This window comes from Protopterus annectens, chromosome 7.part0 (genome assembly GCF_019279795.1).
Source record: "Protopterus annectens isolate FY-2018-M chromosome 7.part0, PAN1.0, whole genome shotgun sequence".
Lineage (NCBI taxonomy): Eukaryota > Metazoa > Chordata > Ceratodontiformes > Protopteridae > Protopterus > Protopterus annectens.
This window is the reverse complement of record NC_056739.1, coordinates 1942683690-1942710514: the sequence shown is the minus strand read 5'-3', so window position 1 is coordinate 1942710514 and position 26825 is coordinate 1942683690. Positions and strand designations below refer to the sequence as shown.

Genomic DNA, 26825 nt, shown 5'->3' with positions numbered 1-26825 from the left:
GATACCCTCCACCAGCACTGTCAGCTATTGACAGGTGACAAAATTACCACCTCCAATACTAGTACTCCTGCAGGATACCAGTGCACCAGCTGCCATGGTAAAGCTACCTGATGCAGATGGGCCAGGTAGGGAAGGGTTTGTGGAGGCAGTGCTGACATCTTGGGACCCTGAAGTGCTGGGTGTCAGTGCCACAACCTGCAGTGGGATGATGGGTTAATCCGCAGTGGTTGGTCTACCTCTCAGTGCTGCAAATCAGTTTTTGTAAGCAGAAATGTATGAAAACAGAACACTTTTAAGTCATACAAAATATTCCCTCTCCAAGAAAAAGGAGAGAGAAGAGGTGAAGTAAGACAAAAAAAGAGAGAATTAGATCCATGGCATCCCACATGACTATATAATTCCAGAAATATACATTTATGATTATCCAGTTTATACTCCTTTGCCACATCCAGGTATGATGGAAAGGTTTTACACTGCTGTACCATTAATCAGTTGCGCTGCTATGATATCACATATACAACTATTTATTTTAGTACTGACATATTGCATATAATTACACTAGTTATTAGGCTCAGAAAAATACTACACACCCGTGCCTCTCTGAGGTGATTTAACCTCACCTGGTATGCCTCCCTGTTCACCTCAATGCCTTCAGCAACTGTACAACAGAAAAACAGCACAAAACTAAGCAAACCATGGAAATGATGCAGAAAACAACAGTTCAGCATAGGTACAATTCCACAGATATTTATTAAAGGCTTTTGTTTAAAATAAATGTCAGACTTCTTCAGAATAAAATTACAAAGAAATCACTGACTTCAAATACACAATTCTCCCCTCTCATTGGTCAAACACTCACATAGGGACACTCCCTTAATGAGCTCTTAAACAAAACTCAGTTATTTAAAACCAAGATTATATAAAACAATACAACAGCATAAAAATATGTAAAATATGAAATGCAAAAAAACGAGTAATGAATTATAAAAAATATACAGATTTTAACTTTAGTAAAGGTCCCACAGACATTCTGTCATTAAGCCCAGGTGGTTCACAGGCATTGGTTTTAAAATGCCACTTCAACTCTTGATACTCCAGGAAATCATCAGTGGGTCCCCCTTGAAGGCCCAAGTCCACATGGTCAAAAGTACAAAACATAAACTTGTGAGTGAAATATATTTTAATATGTCTATAAAGGGCATTATTCTTATTTTTATGCCCTATATAAGCCACGGTGGTGCAGCAGTAGCGTTGTCACCTCACAGCAAGAGGTTCTCCCGTTCGATTCTCAGCTGGAGCACCTTCTTTGTGGAATCTGCATGTCCTCCTCGCGTTTGAGTAGAGTTCGAAAGACATGCATGAATGGGCGTGCCTTCGTTGAAGGTTGGGCGTCAAGCTGGCACCTCGGCACCGTAAAAATCTACTGCCAATCATTAGCAGAACGGAGTTCCGCTGTGGCGACCCCTAACTGGGAAAAGCCGAACGAAAAACAACAACAACATCATACATGTGCTGATAAATCCTTTATCTGAAAGCCCTCTTGGTCTTCCCCACATAAAAAAACTGTCACAGGACTGGCACAGAGCCACATATACCACACCCTTGGAGCAGCAATAGTATTTTTTAGATGGTTTAATAAAACCAAAAATTCTTGATTTTAATTTTCTCCTTATTAACTATAAATGGGCACTGTGGGCATCTCCCACATTTAAAACTCCCCCCATTTATTGGCATAACAGAGTTTTTTTCCAACAGCCCCTTACAAGAAATGTCCTTTTTGTAAACAATAGCTGGCTTGTTGCCCAACAGACCAGCAACTGTGGGATTCATTCTAAACATTCTCCAATATTTCATAATAATCTCTTTAATATCATAGAAGTCTACATTAAAGGGCAAAATTAAAGCTTTATGAAATCCATTAGTTGCACTGTTAGCCCCCTTGTGAGTACCATCAATATCCGAGTACAACAATGCCCTAAATATCCCATCAGTCCTTTTTCTCTTAACCTCACTAGCTATGTTGCCCCCAAATGAGTCTGGGTAATTTCGTTGTTTTAGCATGCCTGTCAAGACCCTACATTCCTCTTAAAAATCATCACTACCGACACCATTCTGGCTAACCTAACAAACTGCCCCTTTACTAGGGCTCTTTTCTGATGTATAGGATGCCAGCTACAGAAATGCAAAACAGATTTAGAGTAGGTGGGTTTCCTGTACAAATGTGAAGTGAATTTTATTTGTCATAATTTTTCTTAATAGTCACATCCAAGTAATTAAGTTTATCTTTGTCAACAGACATGGTGAACTTCAGAAAAGATGTAGTCTCATGAATATATTGAAAAAAACCTCTGTAATCTATCGACACCTCCTTTCCAAAACAACACTATATCATCCAGGTAATGGCCATATAAGGCCCAGCAATCATTAAATGGTGAATTTAAAACAAAAAGGTCTTCCCAGTGTGCCAAAACTATATTAGCAAAACAGGTGCGCAACAAGTTACTTTCCAACACTAGGTCCATACAAGTTCTTACTGTCAAAATAGTATTGTGCCATATAATAGTGTTACTACATAAAAACTCATAGAGCCATTCTATTCCTTGATCATGGGGTATGACAGAGAAAAGATCACAGATGTCAATGGTTACCATTTGCATATTATCATCGTATATGTCCTTGCTGATCTTACTCAGAAAATCCCAGAACTTCTTTTCTGAAGTTCACCATGTCTGTTGACAAAGATAAACTTAATTACTTGGATAAATATGCAGTATACTGAGTGAATAAATTATAAGCAGAGAGCCAGGCACTGGCACATAAAGGCAAAACAAAATCAGCTCTTTCAGCATATGCAATAGGATCTAAAATAAGGGAGCCAACTACCTTGTAGAAGGTGTCACTTTAACCCAGAGTAAGCCTGAGAATTAAAAACAGTTATGGCGATGGAAAATTAACTAATGGATATAAGTTGGACTTCAGTGTAATTTGAAAATTAACACTAAACCTAAAATAGAATTTGTTTTTAAAATTCGGATGTCAGCATGGTCCTGTATAGTGAAAGAGTCTGAACAGCAAAGTAAGCTAAAGTTGAAATACATTAACACCAATTAGAATGATGTGAAGCAAAGCTAGATTAATCAAATGGAGCATGGGAAGAGAGTGAGACAGGACCCGTCATGTAAAAAGCTACACAACTAAGGCTGTAATTTTAAAAAGGAATATGCCTGCAAAATGGATTACAAAATATCACAGCAATGAATACTTAACAAAGGCATACACAAAGACATCAGTTTTATTTTTTTATATATTGCTACTGCAAAGATATAATTTGCTTCTATGTAGGAAAGGAGCAAAGAAAAGTTGTAATTTCATACCAAAAAGTACAACTTCTAAAGTTTAAACTAACAAAGTAAACTGAGACTGAAATATAATATTAGCACTTTAGATTAACCTAAAGTAATTAGATGAATCATCAGGTGAATAAAGAGGCATTATGATGTAACACACCATTTTAATGAATAACCAAGACATTAGAAATGTAGCCAAAAAAGCATTTTGTCAGGTAAATCAAGAGGGGTATGTTAAGTAGAAGAGTTGCATGCAGTGTGTGTTTAGATTTGGGCTTCTAGAATAAAGGAGATCTGAAAAAAAACAGGTTGGATAAGTAAAAATGCAATGTATTGTCTAACCTTATACTTTCTGATGGAAGAATTTTAACAAATACGTGTATTAAAAATGAAAATAAATAGATAAAAAAAGAACTTGTAAGAGAACTCATAATGCAGTAATAGTGTAAAAGAGCATTAGCATCCAGGTAAATCTGCAGAAAAGAATAATGCTGTATTATTAAAGATAAGGCTCTGGCTAAAATCTTTTAAACATGTAGGGCATCAAAATGCATCATTAAATAATATGTAGAATGGAGGGTATAGCAAATAAAAAACTGTCATAGACTGAAAATATTATTTTCTGCATCTGATAATTGCTCTGAACAAAAGTTCAGAAGCATGTTTTGCACATGCTCAGAAAGTCCACTGCCTATATGAGATGAGCCAATCACAGAAGCTACCAAGTCAAATCACTGGTATTATGATGTGAGCAAAGTGAAAGAGAGCTTCTGGGCTGGAAGAGAAACCAGAGAAAGATTATTTGCAACACACATCTTATTTTAAAAAGAATTTGCAAAATATCATTTCATCGATATTGCACCAATGTCAACAAGGGGCAACAGCGTAAAGGTACACTGAACTTCACTGAAAAAAAATTGCAGTCTTAATAGCTTAGCTCATAGTGTAAAAAGATGTATCCAAACTACATTCAGCAAATAGTCTTGAAGCAGAAAGCCAGGAAGGATTTATAAATTGGACTGGCAAACTGCTACACAAATATTTTCAGTATGGTTTAAATGCAAAAAGTTTGCCAAAATAGCCATCGATAATATGCATTCAGTTATTTGATATTTGTAGCTGTTCAAGGAAAGAAAAAGTTCAGTTTAGCTGGCCAGAGCATCTGAATATTCTTTTTACTCAAGAGCTGGAAAAAGGAGAAAACTGTCTTTTTCCTAATTTATGCTCCATAGAAACATTTGCAGAGTGATTTATCATACAGTTTAGCCAAGTAAACTTTAAATTGTCCTTGGCATTTTTTGCAGGATTTTACTGTGTACTGAGGGTGGGCGTTCGAAAGACATGCGTAAATGGGTGTGCCTTCGATGAAGGTTGAATGTCGAGCTGGCACCTCGGCGTTTGTGAAAATCTACTGCCAATCATTAGCGGACCGGAGTTCCGCTGTGGCGACCCCTAACTGGGAAAAGCCGAAAGACAACAACAACAACTGAAAGTTTGGTAATTTGTTAACTAGAACAGGAGAATCAGGAGCAGACTGTGTGATGTGCTCTGTACACCCTTTCTGTTTCGAAGGAAACTTTTGTCTTTGTCTTCTCAGTAGATTGGAAGAGAATGTTGTGAACAGCGTCTAGTAGAGTGGTAGAGTCATATGTTTCAGGGAAGACTCTGAGGAACCTTACTATGTATACTTTTCTTGCATCTGGGTGACTCAAATTTTCTTTCATACATGCATTTTTTATGTAAGGCAGGTCAATGCTGGATGTATCATTAAAAATATTACTCTCACAGGAATAAATCCTTGACTCAGATACTGCAAGCCTAGAAAATAAATCAACCTATTGAAATATCAATACTACTGATGTGTGCATTTTTCCACAGCTAAGTGTAAGGAGAATAATGCTTGTTTCAGTTCAGTAAGAGGAATGCTGTCTGAAGCAGATTTTGAATCAGGTATTCTTTTTTAATTCCTTTTCTAAAATTGTATGCCTTTTAGGTTCACTTTCCTTTTCTGGTGTTGAAACTGAAGAGAGTCTTGTCTTTGTAACTTGAGACCCCACTTTCAGTTTTGTTAGCCATGTTGTTGAAAAAAAGAGACTGTCATTTGCTGAAACTTAAAGAATATATTGGAAGAAATGCAATAGCTGTAAAAACCCAGAAACAAAGAAAAAAGCTGAAGCATAACGGCAAATTGTAGTAAAAGACAGTTCCAAGTTTTTTTCAACCAAAGAAATATACCCGCAGACAAGGTATGATGTTTGCCTCTAAGCTTTATGTGCTATATTCATACATCTGTGGCTTTGACTTGATGTAGCTTGACAAACCACAATGGAATTTTATAAAACGGTATAAAACTATGAGATCCAAGTAGTTTTTGAACATTGGTCAAAATCTAGATTTCACTTAGAATTGGCCTGGGGGCACCAGTGAAAAAGAAATGTGTTTCTGAACTGAGATTATTCACTGTAAAGTGAGTGAGTGAGTGAGTGAGTGAGTGAGTGAGTGAGTGAGTGAGTGAGTGAGTGAGTGAGTGAGTGAGTGACTGAGTGAGTGAATGCCGTAATCCTTTACTTCTCAGTCTTTGCTTTCATCTATAAATGTTTCTGAATGGGTATTAAACAATCCTTCCAAAAGCATATCCTCTAGCTCTGGGAGCCCTGCCAATATACTTGTCTGTCTCTTGATCCACAGAAAACACAACCTTAACATACATATCACTTATCAAGCTATTCAGTCTCAGCCTCTCCAGTGGAAATATGTGAGAGGCTTGAACAACTGAAGTGGTACCCCTATACCACGGAGGCCACACTAATGACCCTGGACACTATAGACCAATTAGCTTCACCAGTATTCTCTGTAAAATCAAGGGATGTTTTATAATGAAACTTACAAACATTGATATTAGCAGTCTACAATGCCTTGACCCTTGTTGTAAGGGTAAATCTTATCTACTAAATCTGATGCTCTTTTTTAAGATGGTGACTGAAGCACTGGATAACAGTATCTAGGTGCACTTGTCTTACTAGATCTAGCTAAAGCCCTTGCTACCATTCCGTACTTTGGTACTGAGGAATAAAATCATCCACTTAAATATAAACACGTTATATTTAATGTACTGGACAGCCCATGCTCAAAGTAACAGTAATCTCATACTGAAAATTGTAATGTCTGAGGATGGTGTGGTTTGACCACTATTTGAGGGAAGCAAGGACACTTGCCTTCTTGCAAAATATATTTTTGGATCACCTTCTTGTAAGCTGAGCAGGCTGCCTAAATGCAAATATATTTTACAGACATAACCCACACAGTGAAGGTTTATGACGCACACTGCTTTCTGTTGGGTCCAGTCCTCTTTGACAAACACTTCTCTGGTGTCCAAGACATGTCAAAAGTCTGTGGCTGACAAAATCTGTTGACCACTACAAACTCTGCCACTAACACCAACATCCTTTAAGAGGGCTTAAATCATACCTGGGCCTGGTGTCATAACAATAAGCTCAAGCTCATTGCAATAAAAAGAAATGGTACTACTCTTTTGGAAAGAACAACTCCCCTACACCTTCTTCATAAATCATTATCCCCTCACGGTTGATATTATTATTAATGCCCTTACTGCATTCATAGGCAATGAACCCTCATTAAACGAAAAGTATACCAACCATTGTTGGGAAATGTTTCTTCCTTGCCCAACTAAATACAAAAGGCATATCCTCCAGATCTAAGGAAGTTATTCCCCACTCTTCCCTAATCAGGGTCAAAATGGAATATAATGCCCACTTTTGACATATTCCTATCCAAACATGCTGGTCAACACTGCGTATAATGTCCCTCTCTGTATGTATCTGTCTAAACAGCAGGCACAACCACAATGTTTCCTTACTAAAACAAATAAATAAATAAAATCAAGGATCTAAATTCTAAAAACTATGCAGACCATCTGAAAGCCTTGTCCCTCTCCTCAGTATCATCCAGGCTACCGAGAGCCAACCTTTGCCTAGTGTATAGAGCTTCAACATATCCTGTTCTACTAGACCTATTATACTTTCAGAAGTCCAATGATATCAGAAACACCTACTTAAGGGAACTCAATCTCTTTTGCAAGATTAACAGAACATGTGGAGGGATAGGTATGTATCACAGAGAATACCATTTCTAGGGAAACTGCCTCCTCTCCACTTAAAGAATAGCAATTCCCTTTGTTCAAATGTAACACAAATCAACTATTGTGAGGGAATGCTTCTTCCTTGTCCAACTAAATACAAAAGGTATATCCTTCAGAACCAAGGAAGTTATACCCTTCTCCACTTTTCCCTAATCAGGCACAAAATAGGATGTTGCCTAAGTTAAAAAAAAAACTCAATTACTTCTGATCAAGAAAAATTCAGGTATAAGTTTTTGTAATTACATACAGGAACTAAAAGACCAAACACTTGTGACTGGTTTGTCTGCTTGACAAACAGGACTATGAAAGAACCAGTCTTACCTGAATTATTAAACCTGTGAAAAACTGAAAGTGCCAAAAATACATGTTTTAAGGAAATAAACCAACATCAAATTGCTACAAGAACCTTTTGGGGGGATATGAATTTCTTCTGAAGTATCCCCTGCCACCCTTCCTTAAGCTTCAACAACATTCAACAAAGTAGCTCCCCTAGCTCTCTTTGAAACTGACCTTCATTACATTGCTTGTCAGTTATCACCCTTTCTCCAAGGTGAATTAATCTTAGAGTGAGAGCAAGAATGTTTGGGAGGAGTATGAGTTTCTTACCATATGAGGGCAGCAGGGGGATTTTTCTCCCTGAAAAAAATTATTTGCACACCTTCTCAAAAATCAGAGCAGGCTGATTACATGCATTTTCCAAGAAGGATGTATGGATGAGCTTTAATTCATAAGCTGCTCTAGCTGGGCAGGTATAACATAACCTGTCAAGTGGTAAACATATGTACTGAAGCTCACACACAGACACACCTCTCCATACATAATGCATGTCCGTGTGTGTGTGTGTGTGTGTGTGTGTGTGTGTGTGTGTGTGTGTGTGCTTCAGCATGCACGTTTGTGCAAATTTGCATTTTCCCATGCTGGTTTAGGCACCTCCATAATACATACATCAGTGCATGCAGAGCATAGCTCAAAATTCTGTAACCGTGTACCATTCCCATATGTGGCAGCCCCTCAACTTTAAGTTGAGAGCAAAAAAAAAAGTCCTCATGTTAGATGACCAAAAATGTGGTCCTCATAAAAACTCATATTTCAAGACTTAAAAAAAACTCTTTCTCCTTTTTGTTTTAAACTGTGTTAAACCACTAGCTACTTTTGTAGCAAGTAGCTCCCTAACGTTTATACCACACACAAAGCGTCTCAGCCCTGATTGCATACGCAATACCAGCATTCAGTTCTCAATTCTGGTAATGGACTAAAGACTGATTTGCAGCTCCAAATCATGCCCCTAAACACTTTATGTCTGGGGAGGTGGCTTCATTTGCTCAACCCTTGTTATGCATCTGGTAGGATGACTGGTTCACAGGAATAGGCAATGGGATTCATACAATATTTGCATTCAATTTGTCTCACAGTCCATTATTGCATGACAACATTGATCTGCATCTCATTATAGTTTTGCAATCAGTCAGCACCCTACTATGTATTAATGGGTTGCAGTACAGCTGTGTACTAATACCACAATCAGCAGGCCGCATCAGGTATCTGGTTTCTTGTAACATTTGCTTTGCATTAAGCATGTGTGCACAGGTATGCTATGAATAAATGTAGAGTTTATGTAACAGCATATCATTTTGTAAATGTGCACATATGTGAATTTGGGTCCAGTCTTTTCCATGGAGTTCTTCCACTGTAGTATTGTTTTGGTAATGATATTGCTTTGGCAGCTCAGTGGCTTCATGACCATAGACAAACCTCTAGAAGTGTGATATAGTGCAGTGTCATATGACATCTCTTGTTACAATGTATCACCATCCCTGAATGGCATTATTATTGTTAATATTGCTGAGCTCCATATTAGCATATTTTCTATATATCACCACAACAAGCTTGCTGTGCATTTACTTCAGTACTGCAGCCCTAATAATCGATTTACTATGACTATTGGGAATGTATAAAAAATAATCAAAGTGCTAAGTCAGTATGTAAATCAAATGAGTATGAATTAGAAAAATGGCATTCAAAAATAGTCATCTTGAGGGAGAGATGTAAGAAAGTTTGTACAGATTTTTACTGCATAACTACAGCAAACACAAGGCACACACACACATATATGTATATATATATATATATATATATATATATATATATATATATAATATAAAAAGAAAAATGAAATCTAAGAGGGAGGAAGAAATAAGAAGTATAGACGTGTATTAAATCACAATTACCTACAGAGAAAGAAGTGCCTGAATGTTACAATGAACAAGCATGCTGTCTAGACCACAATATAAAATGACACACTGTGCAATTTCATTTTAAAAGTTTCACTCAGCAATATTTTTAATTAAATCATAACAATAAAAGTTGTTCTTACCAAGAAGTCGGAGAAGGAGAAAAAGAACTCCAAGAGCGTATGATTTCAGTTCAGAGTTCACTGTCCTGAAGCAAAAGTGGATAAAAACAGAACAAGTTTACATTTTATAAAACAGCTTTAATTAACACATCTCCAGCTACACTTTCTATCTGTCAGGAATGGGGGTGCAGTCGCCTTCAGAAATCATTACAACAAGTGCAGCTTCTTACTGCCTCAAGTCTGAAAAAAATAATTAAATTCACACAACAGGTGCATGCATTGAATTTTAAATCTAATAAGCAGCAGGTAACCTTGCCAGTAGGTACAATTCTACTTAAAAGTAGGTGATTTGTTTCCATGTTGAAATGACAAAGAGTCCATTTTAATAAAGTTGAAAGGAATTTTTATGACCTGATCAAAAATGCAACTGATACTCTCTGACAACCAGCATCAGGAGGTGTTTTCTTTTTCTTCTTTTTTTTTTTAATTTAAAAAGCTGATCTAAGTCATTTGCAGAAAACATAGTGCAGTATTACGAGTGGAAAACTGTTATAGGCTGGAATCGCTATAGTCTGATAGTACTAATAAAATCAAATATTTCATTGAAATAAGCTTAAAATGTGCAAAGTGCCAACACTGCCAAAGACACTGAGATATGAGTGTTATATATGTACAGAGTAACTAATAAATTATAGGGCTATAGCTTAAGCTACTGCATAATGTTCATAAAATTACTTGTAAAATAAAACAGAAGAAAGCTGTGATTATTGCATGACATAATGAGAATGATAAATCACAAAATCAGCAGTGTAGTCCTTGCCTTTCTTCTCTAGTTATGAAGAAAAACATAAAAACCAAAGAGGGTGCTAAACAATTACAGATCTGAGAGAGAATACTCAAACATTTTACATGTTTGCCTCAAGCATTTGTTTCTAGTTTTGAACTGTAAAGTCCCTTAACTAAGCATCATCCACTGTACATTTCTGTCTACAAAGTTATCTGATTTTTTAATAGCATTGCTCAAGGAACTACAAGATATAACCATAAGCTACACAACCTTCAAGTCAAAGCTACGATGTGATATCATCTGCTGCTTCCAAGCTTGAACTACTGTCTGCAGGAATGCTGTGGAATGTACACCATTCATTATGGACAATAAAATACAGAATATCCTACAAACAATGATAATACAGCTAAAATCTTAAACACATTTAAGACCAACAAAAGTACAGTTGAAGTACAATTATGAAAGATGGTGAATGATAACTGACTTGTGCTACGACCTTGTGGTACGACCTCTTGAAGAAGTAAGCCTGTCATACAGGAGATTTCCTTGAAGTGTAGCTCACAAAATTATAAAGCAAGGAGCGCATTTCCCTCAGAATATTTTCAAATGTACAGCAGCATTAGGGAAAACCAAATAACATATTCTTTGCCTGACAGGGAAACGCTAGATCACTGCTGTTTAATAAAGTCATTTTTGAATCACTTTCTACATTCTACACTTTTGCAATAATTTTGGAATAAAAAATCTGCTTTGAAGGAACACAGCCTTTCCTGCACTCTGCATCCAATTAGGATTTAGCCTCATTCTTACTTCCCTGGTTGAAGGAATCTGTGCTATTATCTTATTTGGGACCACCAATAATGCTTACCATAATGTCACCTTGTTCCTTAATGCTTCATTTTTCATTGTGAAACAGACATGTAATAGTAGAATTTTTTTTTATTCAAATTAGTTGATCAGCTTGTGCCATTGTACACAGCTTTTTAACATGAGGGCTTGACGTGTTAGTTTTACTTAATGGGCTAAATTTGGACAGAACACTAGGAAAGCTCCACTAATCTCAGCACAGGCCATCAAATGAAGGCTTTGTCTGAGAACAACATGGCAAGATGTACTGAGGAGGAGGAGTTGATTTGGTCTGCAGAATATTATGATGAAGATCCTGCTAATCTGGATTTAGCATACAGACCAAAAGAGAAGAGTAAAGGAAAAATATTGATACCCAGTAAGAACCCTGTGTTTTCTACAGTATGGGAAGGTGAGGATACAACAATGTGAAATGCCTCAGTCTCTAGTAATAGGAAAGCAATGAAGCAGTCACAACAGAACTGCTGACGGGGAAGGCAAACAGGTAGAGGAGAGAGGCATAGCAGGCTGTTTTAGAGGTCAGATGAAGTACATAGAAAAATAGCTCTTGAACAAGGTGAGGTGTTAGCAAGCAAATGATCAGAGGTTTGATATGGTTCATACAGGCTAGGGAAATATACAATATAGTCATGCTACTCAGGACAAAAGTGGCAAAATTCATGACACCCATGCAGACAGGAACTGAAAGTTCGACTGCCAAATCGTACACTAAGGCACTGTACAAGCATATCCACTTGTGCATAAATCGTGCCATTCCAAAGAGAACCAAGACGCCCTCCTCCAAAAAAAGGAAGCCAATCTGGTGGTTCCCCTGCCATAAACAAGTTATACAACAGAAGGAAGAAACTGTTACAGAAAAAAGAAAAATCCCAGGATACAAAAAACTCCCTTACGAGCCTCAGGAAGAAGCTGAGGTCCCTCATAAAAATCCTCCAAAGCTAGTTATGAAAATAAAATTGCCACAGATTCTAAGGACAACCACAAGGCATTCTATAGTTATGTCAAACATCTAAATGGCAATACTCAGATATGCTCTGAGCTACAACAGAATGGCACTAAATATACTGATCCCAAGGATATTGCCAATATCCTAGCAGATCAATTCAGTGCCAATTTCACCCCCTCTCACCCCCTAAAGGGCCCATCTCAATACCAAAAGATTGCCAAATGCTGGTAATCATGGCCACATGGTAAAAAATGCACAGTGGGATGCGGCTTTATGTGTTGTGATGAGAATTATCTTAGCTTTGTGCATGTAGAGTTTCCGAGGACAGTGTCTGAGAGGCCTTTGAGGTTTGGGTAAGTTAACATGTGAGCACCGATGCATATGTGAGTCTGTGTGTCTGGCCAAAGCTAAGAATACTGCATCCATGGGACCAGACGACATCCTGGGCTGTGTACTTCATGAACTACAAAATGAACTGGCACCTCACCTAAGTGTCATGTTTAATCACAGCCTCACCTCAGGATTTGGGCCCAATGAGTGGTGCACAGCTACAGTTATCCCACTCCACAAAGGGGGGTCCACCTTGGACCCCAGAAACTATCGTCCCATCAACCTAACGAGCCTGATCTGCAAAGTCATGGAATGCATTATCATGGAACTTCTAAGCAAGGACTTTGGCGACCTTCAAACACAGGACCCCATCCAATTTGGTTTTGTGAAGTCCGATCTTATCTCCTCAACCTGACTGACTTCTTCAAATCAGTCTCCACAGCCATGGACGAGGGTAAGATGGTCCACATAGCCTATCTGGACCTCGCCAAGGCCTTTGCCACCATCCCCCACTCTGAAATCATAGATAAACTTACTAAGCTGGGCATTAATCCCTACATTGTTCGATGGGTTGCCAACTGGCTTACTGACAAAACCCACACTGCAAAAGTAGCTAACTCCAAATCAAGCTCCAGACAAGTGATAAGTGGAGTACCTCAGGGTTCAGTCTTGGGACCGCTCTTGTTTGGCATCTACTTCTCCGAAGTACAGACCAACACCAAGGGACTGTGACTAACAAAGTTCACAGACTACTGCAAACTGGGAGCCATTATCGAATCCCCAAATGATGTGGACATCCTACAAAATGGCCTTACAGAGACAGATGCTTGGTGCCAGAGTCATGGGCTCAAGCTCAATGGCAAGAAATGCATAGTTATCCCCTTTGGGAAAAAACATGTACCCATGAATTATCACATAAGTGGCAGTACACTAAACTCCAAAAGTGTGATAAGGGACCTAGGGACACAGGTGGACAGTGGTCTCATCTTTGATAACCACATCGCCACAATAGTCTGGAAATCCTTCTATGTGGCACATCTCATTACTAAGGGTTTTTCATCTAGGAAAAAGGAGGTCACTGCCCCTCTGTACTCTTCTCTCATTAGACCCATTATAGAGTACAATGCCCCGTTTGGTATGTACCTCACAAGACATCTGCAACAGCTGGAAAGGCCGCAGAAATACCTCACTAAAAGAATCACAAGCCTAAACCAGATGCCCTATGCTGACCATGTAAAAAAACTCCAGCTATACTCTGTCACATATCGTCTACTCAGAGGCAATCTCTGCTTAACATACAAGGCCATGTCAAACCCAGAGCTATTGGACATGCTACACTTAAAGAAATCCCAATCCCTCAGAGCCATGCACTCCAGGGATCTAATGAACAAAACAGGCTGGAGGGATAGATTCCTGTCCCAAAGACTCCCCATTCTCAGGAATAGACATGTTGAGCAGAGTGCCTCTCTGGCCCACTTCAAAAGGAACCTTGATTACAGGATGGGAGATAGGAAATTCACCCCGGGGATCACTTCAGTCGCCCTGCTAGACAGGGGACCAGGGAAGTAAAATTCCTGAAAAATAGCCAGGGAAATGTTATGGCTAGGCTTGTATAGGCCCTAGGGCCAATAGCTTAGTACCAACCTATGAACTAAGGGGAAACTCTGGAACTGGGCATTAACATGGCCCAAAAATGACAGGCTGCATTAATAGACTGAGCTTAAGACATTTCTCTGATTAAAAATACATATAAAATTATCAATACTGTGATGGTTTACTGGACATTTTTGAATGATTGTAAGTGTTGAAGTAGATGAGCAGAATATAAGCATTTTACTGAGAAGTCTAGAATCTTCAGTTACTGATCAGCTGTTCGGATGACTTCACAATAAAAAGACTTTTCAGTAAACTATCACAAAAAAAAAACGGACCCTTCAGGGTTGTACCATTGCTTCAGACATTATTACAGTAAATTACAGTTGTGTTTATAAATCAGACTGGTTACATAGCTGGTTAATGCCATAAAATGAGGAGAAGTAATGGAAGATGCAACACTGTTACAAGGGTGCCTGACAAATTCATCATAAATACATTATTTTTTAAGTATCTCCTATGTCATGTGCACGATTAAGGGTATGAAATGGGGTGCTTTTTAAGTTCAAAATAATAATGGCTTTTACAGATGCTGTTATTATTTGTGTACATAGCAGACCTTCATTAGATGTTAGAGTTTCTTAAAGAATACACCTGCTGAGGTAAATTATGAAATGGTTGAAATATTCTTAACACAGGGAAAGCTATTAATCTACAAAAGCAGTTATATAAGTAGATGGTCAGTAATCTGTGCGACTTACAATGACACTGACAGATAAGCTTACAGAAGGAGCACCTCCAAAATATACTTATCCATACAATAGCGATGACAGTATCAGTGCTGATTCTATGGCTAAGGCATCGTGGATGGGACTGATACCCATGACCTGAAAAAGTAATGTTCAGACCAAACATGTGCAAGTGTTAGGTTTGCAGCTACCGCATACATACGTATGGAGGAAGCATTGTAATGGGGATCAAAATCCATTCCCAAACTAATCAGTGGCCCCTATGCTTCCCCACATTAAGGAAATAATTAAAAAATACACATCCAACAAAACAAACAAAATGTATATGCGATAAAAAAGACAATGCACAAGCAATATATGCTAGTCTATACACTTCGGTTTTCATTTTCCTCTTACTGATTCACCATATTCCTTTCTTGTGCTATGACTTTTCTCTCTTCCTCTTTTTCTCTGGAGGTACATTTTTATTTTCTTTCCAATATTGTGCAGATCTTCCTCTGTATATTGTCATTGCAACTATACAATGTAATTTTCAGTAACCCCTGTTATTTTATCAATACCCTATGCTACATGAAATTGTTTTGCATAACTCTTGCATACACTCATACATTTTTTATGTATACATTTTGTTTGTAAAGTTTTCCCTGGGCTGATCCTGAAGAAGGACCATGTAGATCAGTGTTTTACTTCTGATTAATACAGGTATAAATAAATAATCTTGCGACCACCATGGTAGTGACACAATATCCTCTATAGGTTGGTGATGGCTGTCTTGGTACAGTTACATTATACAAAAGCAAACAGTTCCTCTCAAAGTCAATTTTAACTATCATTTTGATATTGACTTCTTCATACAATACAATCTACACTAATGACAGTGATCTGCAGTGACTGTCAGCAAAACAAGTTAATCACATAAGATCATTTCTAGATTTACCTAATTTACTGTCCTAAATATGAGTCTATGATCATCTACCCTACAATCCTTACAATCATTAATAGTCTCAGTCACAGCCTTTGCATATCTGCAAAATCACTGACAGCAAGAAAAATCACAACTTCTAAAACAGCATACACAATTAAGCCAACATACACTCTGAAGAGAAATCAACATTCTGGCTTGCAGAAGTATGAGAATTTAATGAATAAAATAGTTGTAAACTCCCTTTGCTTGATCCATTCCAAACATTTAAAAACTTTATCCTGGCTCTGTGGCATGGATAGATAAAGTCCTGACAACATGCCTCTCAACATCCAAGTGCAGGAAACCTGTACAAAGGCAAAAATAATGGGGAGGGGGGATGTACTAAATCAGAGGTAGGCTTAAAATATTGCTTTTATAAACTTACAAAATTAATGGAATGCCAGGTTTCACATTAACAAGCATTTTCTGAAAGATGCAAAGTCTGAAACTGAAATGTATGTTCTTACTTAGTGATGGTAATCCTTGATGATTTGCTAGAAAACCAGAAATTTTGTGAGGAACAGACCAAAAATATGAGGCACAAATCTGAACACTCTTCACGAATCTGAGCAGCTGACTGGTATGCCTGACAATAACCCAAATGACCTTAGATTGAGTAGGGTCTTGGGTAATGAAAGAACCAGGCAGGGTAGGGTCAGAGTCTGTGACATATGCATATTTGATCATCCTCTGGGGAGGAATATGGTGATTCCATGTGGTCAATTGCCTCATATCAGCGGAGGTATGCATGTATACAATGGCCATAAGACTCAGGGAAGATGACATGGTGATACCAATACTATCATGGTACCTCCCAATGGCTTGTTTTAGGAATGCACATATGCTGTGTGAGACATGTAAGATGTCGCTGCAGGAATGCTACTTTCTAGGTAGCCACCATGGGCAGGATTAGGGCCATGAAAAGAAAATCCAGTGGCTGCATGCAGGACAGCTCCACAGTCATCCCTCATGCAAAAGTGAAAGATGATTGATCATAGGTTCATGGGAGATTACTACGTGAATGACTTAAGAGCACTTACAAGCCAAGCCAATATAATCCAATTATCCTGACACATGGCCATAGAGTAAACAGGATGGAATAGGTTTGCACTTTTGCCTTGAGTATTTTACAGATTGTCCCTGTGCATAATGGACATAGGAAATACCCCATGTGTGAATTTGTGATTCCAGATCCATTAATTCAAACTGCATTCAAAGAGGGCTAGGGAAAGGCTCTGCTGAACATGAACAGGAAGCCTGTTTCAAAGAAGGGGTAACCTCTGAGACACATATCTGTCTCAAACAAGTTTTGTTTAAGTTGCTGACTAGGTTTAGATCCCTAGATTGGGTGACCCTCATGCTGTTTGTCTTGCAGATGTGCAGCAGCTCCATTACGGCTGGATTTGTGAGTGCCTTGAAGGTTAGGCACAGGTCACACATTAATAGTCAGTAGGTGACAGAGTAAAGGGATAGGGCTTTTAATCTGTCCACATAGGACATGCTCTTAACAGCCTGTTTTATTTGTGAGGAACCTCTGACATTGCACCAGCTTTTGTAAGTGCTTAGTCAAGTATATGCCAAAAGGTGCAATTTACTAGATTATTGGTATAATGAGGGCTGAGTACAGTGGGACTATAACTTCCTTGGATCTGGAACCCATACCTTTAGTTGTAAGCTGTCACATAGAAGGTCTTCTTCACCACTGTGGACCCATAGTGGTCTAAGTTCTGGCTACTATCTATCTGTGTACCTAACGCTCTCACCTCTGAGTCTACTCTTAACGATGTGCTATTAATGTTATAATTTGATGGGGTATTTGACTTCCCAAAGGATATGATAATACATTTTTTTTGCATTTTGTTTTAGGCCATGGCTCTAACATCAATCATTTGTCTGATTTAGACCCTACTGAAGAATATCTACTTCAATGGGGGATTCAGTGATTGCTTCCAGCTTGAAGTCATCAGCAAACTCTGTCATCCAGAGGCCTTCCACATTAGTCTCGACTTCTAAGAAGTATATTCTAAACAGGAGTGGTCCCAGCACTAAGCCCTGTGACACACCACTAGTAACTAGCCTCTTGCTAGATCTGGATTCACCGACTTTAACCACATGTGCCCTGTCTATAAGCCAACTGGCTATCCATCTAGTGAAGTAGGAATTAATGCCCAGTTTTCTGAGTTTATTTATAATACCTGAGTGGGGAATTGTGTCAAATGACTTGGCTAGGTAGGCAGTATGCACTGTTTTACCCTCATCCATGGCCCTAGTGACTTTCTCAAAGAAGTCCACTAGATTTGACAGGCATGACCTGGCCTTGACAAAGCTGAATTTTGGTGTTTGGAGGTTTCCTATGTCATTATTTATCTGATCCGTGATTATTCTTTCCATAACCTTACATATAAGACTAGTCAAACTTATGGGTCTATAATGTTATGAGTCATTTGATGATCCCTCCTTATGCAGAGAGATGACTGTTGCTATCCTCCACTCTATCAGGACAAAGCTGGTCCAGAGGCAGTGGCTAAATAGGGATCCTAAAGGGCCTGATAGGTCCTGATTCAAGCTGTTTAAAGTACAACCTGGTATATGGTCAGGCCCCATCAAAGCTGTGTTTTAAGTTTTAGGAATTGCAGTGGCAACCTCTTCTTTGGTTATAATTGGTGGGGGAGTGGTGAAGGACATTTTTGGAGGAAAATGGGGGTGGGAAGTGAAATATGAGCTGAATTTATTGGCCAGCAGATATGCTAGGTCATCTGGCTGAGTACAGGTGATGCTATCTACAACTAATTCCACACATTGGTGGGTGTTGCCGTTAAGATTGTGGACATAACTAAAAAATGCTTTATGGTTAACCTTAACTTTGGAGGCTATTTTTGTCTCAAAGTCAACTTTCAGAGACTCAGTTCCCTGAGTTATGTGTTTAGACTAATGAAGGACTTTTAGCTCTGTTGTGCACATTCCCTCTTACTTCTTGACAGGATTTTCATTCTTTTGTTGTACAACCTATTGATACCACAGGTCCACCAAAGTGGCTTGTTTTTGCAGTTTGACCAAGGCTTATTTCGGTCTGGTACTGACATTTCTATGTATTGGTTTATATTGTCGTGCTGGGCTTTTGTGTACATTTCTGCATAGGCTTCTGTGTTTTCTGGGTTTGGGGGAGATTGGAAGCTGGCTATGTCATCTCTTAATAGGAGGTATTTTCTTGGGTTTAGGTGGGGGGGGCTAATTTTACATTTACTTCAATGGAGACTGTTTTGTGATCTGATCTTACCAGTGAGGTAGGATATTTTTATCTCTAGTGAGAGTGCAAGCTAGCTGCTCCATGGCATTTGAATTTACAAAATCAAGAAATCCTTGGTCCTGCATTTTAGTAATTTCTTATATACCTCCCATTTAATGAAGGTGTAGCCAAAAATCACCAATGAGTATGTTTTTGGGATGGACTGTGATAGATTCAAGTAACTTCAGTTATGCTGTATGGGTTTCCTTATTCATGCTGGGGGATCTGTAGCTATCAAAAATACAGTAATTACGTTTTCTCATGGCTAGATGGATGTGGAATAACTCTAGCATGTCATATTGTTTAACCAACCTTGAGGTGTGTTTAACCTTTATATAGATAGATACACTTCCGCCTTTTACTCTTTCATGTTCAGTGGGTGGCTGGAATGTATGAAAGGCATTATAGCCACACACTGCTGGAGTGCTTTCCATGGCTTTGAACCAGGTTTCAGTAACTGCACATATATCAGCATTCTCCGGGTTGGTCAGAGCTTCTAGGGAGTACAGTTTCTTGTTGAGACACCTAGCACTGAGTAGTAACACCTTTATCTTGCCCTGTGTATCTCTACTGTTATGTTGAAAGGTTTGCCTGTTAGACAGTTTCTAAAAAAGGCACTATCGGTGTGATTACTCTTTTGGCCAGTATCTGAAAGCCTAGTGGTGACAGGTGAACACCATCCCTGGCAATGCAGCAAGGCTTGTCAAGCATGTCCTGCTAGGATGACAAGTATGTGACCCCTTTAGAATGACACCAGTAGCTAAGACAACTGTTAAAGCTGATCATTTTCTGTTGCCATTGTGGTATCATGCTTGGAGACAGCAAAATGCTTCTCGGTGCTAGACTCATACCTGCCTGTGACACATATTCTAAGAGTTCAATCATGTCTCTTTTCATACAGTCAAAGGAGGTACATCTCAAGTTATTCACAATCACATGGACTATGACTGAGTCATAGTCGTACTTGGCGGTAAGTGACCTGAGTGCCTGTGTGATCTCGCGGATGCTGGCCCCTGTCAGACAACTAACTGTAACTGTGTTCTTATACAGCCTGGTAAGAGGGACATTAGTGTTTAACAATGGAGTCCCTTATGTCTAAAATATTAGGTTGTGCGGTGTTTCTATCTTAGGGGCTTGATAGCTGAGACACAGTGAGATGCGGCTTTATGTGTTGTGATGAGAATTATCTTAGCTTTGTGCATGTAGAGTTTCTGAGGACAGTGTGTGTGTGTGTGTGTGTGTGTGTGTGTGTGTGTGTGTGTGTGTGTGTGTGTGTGTGTGTGTGTGTGTGTGTGTGTGTGTGTGTGTGTGTGTGTCTGAGAACCTGTATGTTGCTTTTTGTGTCTGTATGTGACAGTCTAGACTTCAGTGTCAAAGAGTAACTACATATCTCACATACTGTATTTGTATCTTTGAGAATTAAGTGGATGTCAGTGTACATAAGGCAATTGCTGCATTGCCTCAGGATGCACACATCCACCAAGTTACATGCAGAGATAAGAGGAAAGTGCTCATCTATGGTTGCAGGTCCTAATATGTACTTTGTAAGGGATAGGAGTGGAGGGTGTTTGTAACCAGGTGAGGGGTGAGTGCTTATGTGGTGTAATCTACGGCTAACCTCTCTGGTGATTCTGCCTAATGCCTGTCTAGTGATGCTGCCCAGTGCTGAAACCGGATGCTCTTTGAGCAGTGTTAGTCCTGGGTGCTGTAATAATGTGATGTAAACCTAAATAGTCCTAACTAAATGTGTAAATGCTCCTGACCACACAAATGGATTGCCCTGTGAGTAGCGCAAGACTGAGGTAATGCTTCAATGTAGTTTTATAGGGAAATTTCAACTTCTGGTGATTGTGCGTATACAAGGCACCACTAACCACTGCTGTGTGAAGAACAGTTTCATGCAAATATGATCTGAAAACAACATGTTTCAAACTAAGTATGCCCTAACGCTAATTGGGTAACCACAAAATAAGTTTCCACCAGCAATTCCAAGCACAGATAGGTTAAATAAGCCCTCTCCTGCCACAGGAGTGGAGACTTTGACCCTCTTAATGTAAAATGACTAGTTTGGAGTCCAAGTGTTAAGGAACCACAAACAGATGCCTGAAACTAACAAATCACTAGACACACTGCATTTAAATGCAGAAGAGCAGCCTTTACAGGACTTAGAAAATGCAACTTTTAAACTTTAAAGATGTGCAGAAAACAATAACTAGCACAGAAATCTTTCACGGTATAATGAAAACAATTAAAGCAAGTGCAAAATGATACTTAATTTTGTTTGTGTTGCCAAGGATGGCTTCAGATGATAGAAAATCTGTCAAAAGTCTCTGGTGTCATCACCAAATGATGAGCAGCTCAGGATAAATGAGCCAAAATCTGTGCAAACGCAAGGCTTATATACAATCAGAAAACAAGTTTTATCCTAACTATGCCCTAACACCAATCAGGTAAGCACATTATAAGCTTTCCACCAGCATCTCCCAGCTAAGAGGTGAAATCAGATCCATAGCTGATAAGCAGTTGGCATCTGGGAGGAAAAAAAAAGAGTCTGGAAACTTTGCACAAAAAAAAAAAATTATAGTTTTCCAAAACACCATTAATACCTCATTGTCTCAGACTATATTCATTCAAATCCACTTCCTTAAGACTTTAACCCTGAAGTCATGCTAAACAAAATCTCCCTATAATATTGTATCTCCCAATTTAAACAAAAGAGGGTGTTAAGTCTTTCATGGACTATTCCATAAATTCAGTAGAAGCCTGTAACTCATTCATACCTATACCAGCACAACACACATTGAATGTACTGTCCTACACCTGTACTTTCAGATATCTTTGAAAGAAGACCTTTGGTGTTCTCTGTCCCAAGCAAAACAACAGGAAAGCTATTGGTAACTACTGATAAATTCTGACATCATTCTCCTGAATTCCAGTGTTAGAAAAATGTATACACTGCTTAAGCTAATACAGTATATAAGGGGTTAAGAGTTAATGCATTTATTCTGTAGTAATGTGTAAATATCTGTGGCCTCAGCAAAGAATAACTGACGCCTAAAAGTCTGCTTACTTAGCAAACCTTTGTGCTGAACTTAGGGTCGCATCTTGAGAAAAACAACTGTTGCATATCAGGAAAAGACAGTTGAAGGACAAAGTGATAAGAACTGGGAGCCCTGTGGTCAGCTAGTTCCTAAGAAATATTTTTTGCAAGTCAGCATTATCAGATAATTTACAGTGTGTACGTGCAAAACACTGTATAAAAGAAGCTAGCTGAGCTATGGAAAATTAGACAAATCTTGTACCTACATGCTTTGTCTCCTTGCTGCAAGTAATAAAGGATGCCTTGCTTAAACCTTACGTGATTTGACTTTTCTTGCATATTTTCTTTTACAGATTGGTCCTTCGAGCTGGAACCCTCTCTTCACCTCGGATCAGATGGCCAGGTGGCTGAAACTGTACGGGGAAAAAAACAAATTGGTTCTTCTACAGCATAAAGACCTCCAACTGAATTGTTGTCAAAAGAGGCCAGTCACCTTTTGATCTGCGACTGAAGGACGGGTATCCGTGAATCAGTGGTCATCACGGTGAGGCTCAGGTAAGGCAAAAGGGTTTTTACTGTCTTTTGTTTTAACAGTCAGGGACTTGAAAGGTGCATTAATCTTTGGCAGTACTGTATTTTTCAGTCAGGGATAAAGAGAAATGTAGTTCTGTCATAGACTTAGGAAACAAACTAGTAAAATTAAAGGGAGTCATTCTGAAGAGACTATAACAAAATCCATGTACACGTTAAACTAGAGAAGCCGGCAGGAAAGGTAAAAAAACTAACTATGTATGGAAAAAGGAAAAATGGGTAACTGTAGTTATTGCGCAAAACAAAACAATCCACCCTTAACCGAAGATGCTATGTATATGAAAAAACAGCACGCTGACAATGTTAAGTACTACTCAAAATGGGTAACAAGTATGGCTTTGACGGCAAATTGGATAAGTCGTCGCTCCTCAAGCTAATAAGGTTATTAAAGGTAAACTCAAAAGGGAAAATCAAAAAACAGAGACAATTGGGAGTTCCCCAAGTGCATACATGGCTAGAGGAAGCAAATCGCAGGGAACAGAAAAATAAAAATCAGAAAACTATGTTTCTAGATGGGGAAGATAATGATACAGTCATGGCTTCAGCTCCCCGTCCACCGGTAATTCCCCCACCGCCAGGTCCTCCCCCACTGGCATATGGGCAATCGACGCCACAATATGCAACCCGAACGGATGGCAACTTAAAGAAAAGATTTGTTAAAGTACGTAGTCCCATACAGACCAGGGCAAAAACTAAAACTCTTAGCTTATATGACAGTTGGGAGAATTTTGAGGTTTGGAGATTACATGAACCAACATAGAGGAACTCTGTCCCCTTATTGAGGTCCAAAATCCCAGGGCTGACCAAGATGATCAGACCGCTACAATATTGGTCTATAGACCTTGGAGTCCTGAGGATATTAGAAAAGCCACCGAAAGCATACCACACCCTAAGGTAAACTTTCCAAAATTTTCAGAAGACTTAAGGGGAATGCATTTAAGTTACCACCTAAATGGTGAAAAAATAGAAAAAGTGGTTAGACAAGTCTTGGGGTCAGATTGGCATATGATCTGCGGGAATTGGAATTCCCGGGATGCACAATTAAGGTCACTCCAGCATAATGACCCAGGCCTCGATGCCCAAGTAGCGGGACTGACTAACAGAATTTCTGATAAGTGGAAACCCCGTGCGGACTGGACATGCATTAATCATGGATCCAGTGAGATGGAGAATAAGTAGATACTTACTATGCAAGACTCATAGAGTGTTTTAATAACCATTGCAGAATGCCAATTCCAGACAACTAAGCAGAAAATTCCGCTTACGAACAGCAACTGAAAAATGCCTTTTTAAAGGGAAGCAGTGCACCCATTAGTAGTTTTATTACCAAACACATGGTAGACCACCGCACCAGTAGATTGCAACCACTGCTCGAGTATGCTAGGCATGCTAAAAGACACTGCAATAATAAAAAGAAAAAAAAGGTTAATGTCTTCTCTGTTGAAGACACAGCTGAAGTATATGTGGTACAGCAAGGAAAAAAGGTAAAGGAAAAAAAAGGTAGACAGTCTGACCAACGGTCAGAAGATTTCGAGGGACGAAAAAAGAGAGGCGAATGTTTCAAATGTGGAAAGAAAGAAGACATGGCAAGGGATTGCAAGCAGAAAGGTAAAAAGTGACAAAATGATGAGGATAGTATAGGTTGACTATATAATAGTGATAAGAAACTAGAAAGTAATGAAGCAAGAAAAGAGGAAGTAGCAGAAAAAGATTGGGAATGTGATGAGGATTATAGTAATGGTGGCAATCAGGCATTTAACTTGGCCCTCCTGAGTTGGGACATTTTCTTTGCACAAACAAAGCCAGAAGTCACATTTCTGGTAGAAGGTAAAGAAGTCCATGTTTTGTGTGATTCTGGGGCATCCCGAACACTCATCCACCTAATGAAGACACAGGACAATGGCAGTCCAAAAATGGCATATTTGTCAAAGCAACAAATGGCCAACTGTATCGAGAGCCCCTCTCGCATGAAATCACAATAACCGATCCTGTAACTGGCCTACAGCATACAAGCATAGTCATAATATCAGACAAGTGCCCAATAAATCTGTTAGGCAGGGACATTATGCAAACGTTTTGCATAGCCGTGGTCCCAACCACGCAGGGAATGCAGGCGTAACGACACATGGGAGGTGATGAGGTTGAAAATGTTCACGTAGCCAGGTCCTGGCCACAACCGGTCCAGGGGCTATACCAAGATGTTGATGGATTTGGCCATCAGTAAGAGTCCCTCGCTTAATATTACACAACAAAAATCGGTGCACTGCACCTTGTATTTCTGTAAGACACCAGGACCAGATGAAGATTACCGAAAAAAGCTGTTTAAGTATCCAGCAGTAAGGATAGTATTATGAAATCTCTACTGGGACAAAAAGGGCAACAGCGCAGTAACATGCTCTTTTACTAAGGAAATAACGGACCTATATAGGTCCAGTTTCAGACCTCATGTAAGTCTAACACGAGAAAAGAAACTCAAATGGGTAGACATAGCCAAAAAGATTACCAAGTGGGAAAAAATGCCCAAAAAAGAACTTAAAAAGCAAGGTATTCAAATGCAAAAACTAAATTGGGTAACACAGGCGAAACCCGCAGTGCACTTACACTTTTGTAAGGAAACATGATAGGCACTTCTATTAGAAGAAGAGGAAAATGCTCTTAAAACATTCCAAGTAAGTTGTGGTCCACGGGAAAGTCAGATGTGGGTCTTATACGTACAGCAGGACCAGTAACAATAACTCCAAAATCGACATTTAGACCTCAAAAGCACCAGTAACCATTAAAAAAGGATGCAGAAGAGGAAATAAAACCCATTGTTGCAGCCCTCCTCAAAAGTGGTGTATTAATTGAATCTCCAGATTCACCGTGTAATACTCCATTATTTCCCGTAAAAAAAGCAAATGGGAAATGGCGCATGGTCCAAGACCTACAGGCTGTAAATGAGGCAATAATACCTAGGGCACCTACCATACCAGACCCACATACACTATTAAATAATTTAAAACCTCAACAAGAGTACCTCACGGTGGTAGATATTAGTAATGCATTTTTATCAATTCCAATACATCAGAATAGCAAGTTTTGGTTTGCATTTACCTATCAAGAAAAGAGGTATACGTACACATGATTGCCTCAGGGCTATTGTGAAAGTCCCACAATATTTTCCCAGGAAATGTCAAGCAATTTGGCAAATTTCACCCCACCAAACAAGAGTCAGGTGCTACTTTATGTAGACGACATCTTGCTTGCAGCACCCACCTTGCAAGCCTGCAAAAATTACACACTTGCTCTATTACAGTTCTTGGCTGAGAAAGGACATAAAGTCATCAAAAAAAAGCTGCAGCTTTGGAAAAGGCACATAAGATACCTGGGATATGTAATATCCAAGGGAGGCAGAACCTTAGATGAGGACAAAAAGCTAGCAATTCTACAAGCACCAAAGCCTACCACCAAGAAGGAAATGATGTTCTTCTTGAAAACAACTAATTTTTGTCGAAGCTGGATTCCGAATTACGCCCTAGAATCTGACCTCATATATAGGGTACCTATGGCAGCGCAGGATTTGTTACATTGGACATCAGAAGCAAAATTAGCCTTTTGTAAGTTAAAACAACTGATAGCGTTCTACCTAGTTCTGGGATTACCAAATTATCACAAACGCTTTTTCCAGACTGTAGATTGCAAGCAGTGTACATGACATCAGTGCTAACACAACAACATGGGGATAAGCAACGTCGTATTGCTTACTATTCATCACAATTGGACCCAGTGGCACGGTCCTTACCCCCACTGTGTTCAGGCAGTAGTAGCAGCTGC

At 39.0% G+C, this 26825-nt stretch overlaps 1 protein-coding gene across 1 annotated transcript in view; it reads right to left on the bottom strand.

Moving 5' to 3' along the window:
- Window positions 1-26825, bottom strand: part of SLCO3A1 (solute carrier organic anion transporter family member 3A1) — a 1904841-nt gene that overhangs the window by 17049 nt on the left and 1860967 nt on the right. Inside the window, exon 9 of the mRNA XM_044078369.1 lies at window positions 9881-9945. Coding sequence (XP_043934304.1) covers window positions 9881-9945 — 65 coding nt within the window. The remainder of the gene's footprint in view (window positions 1-9880; window positions 9946-26825) is intronic.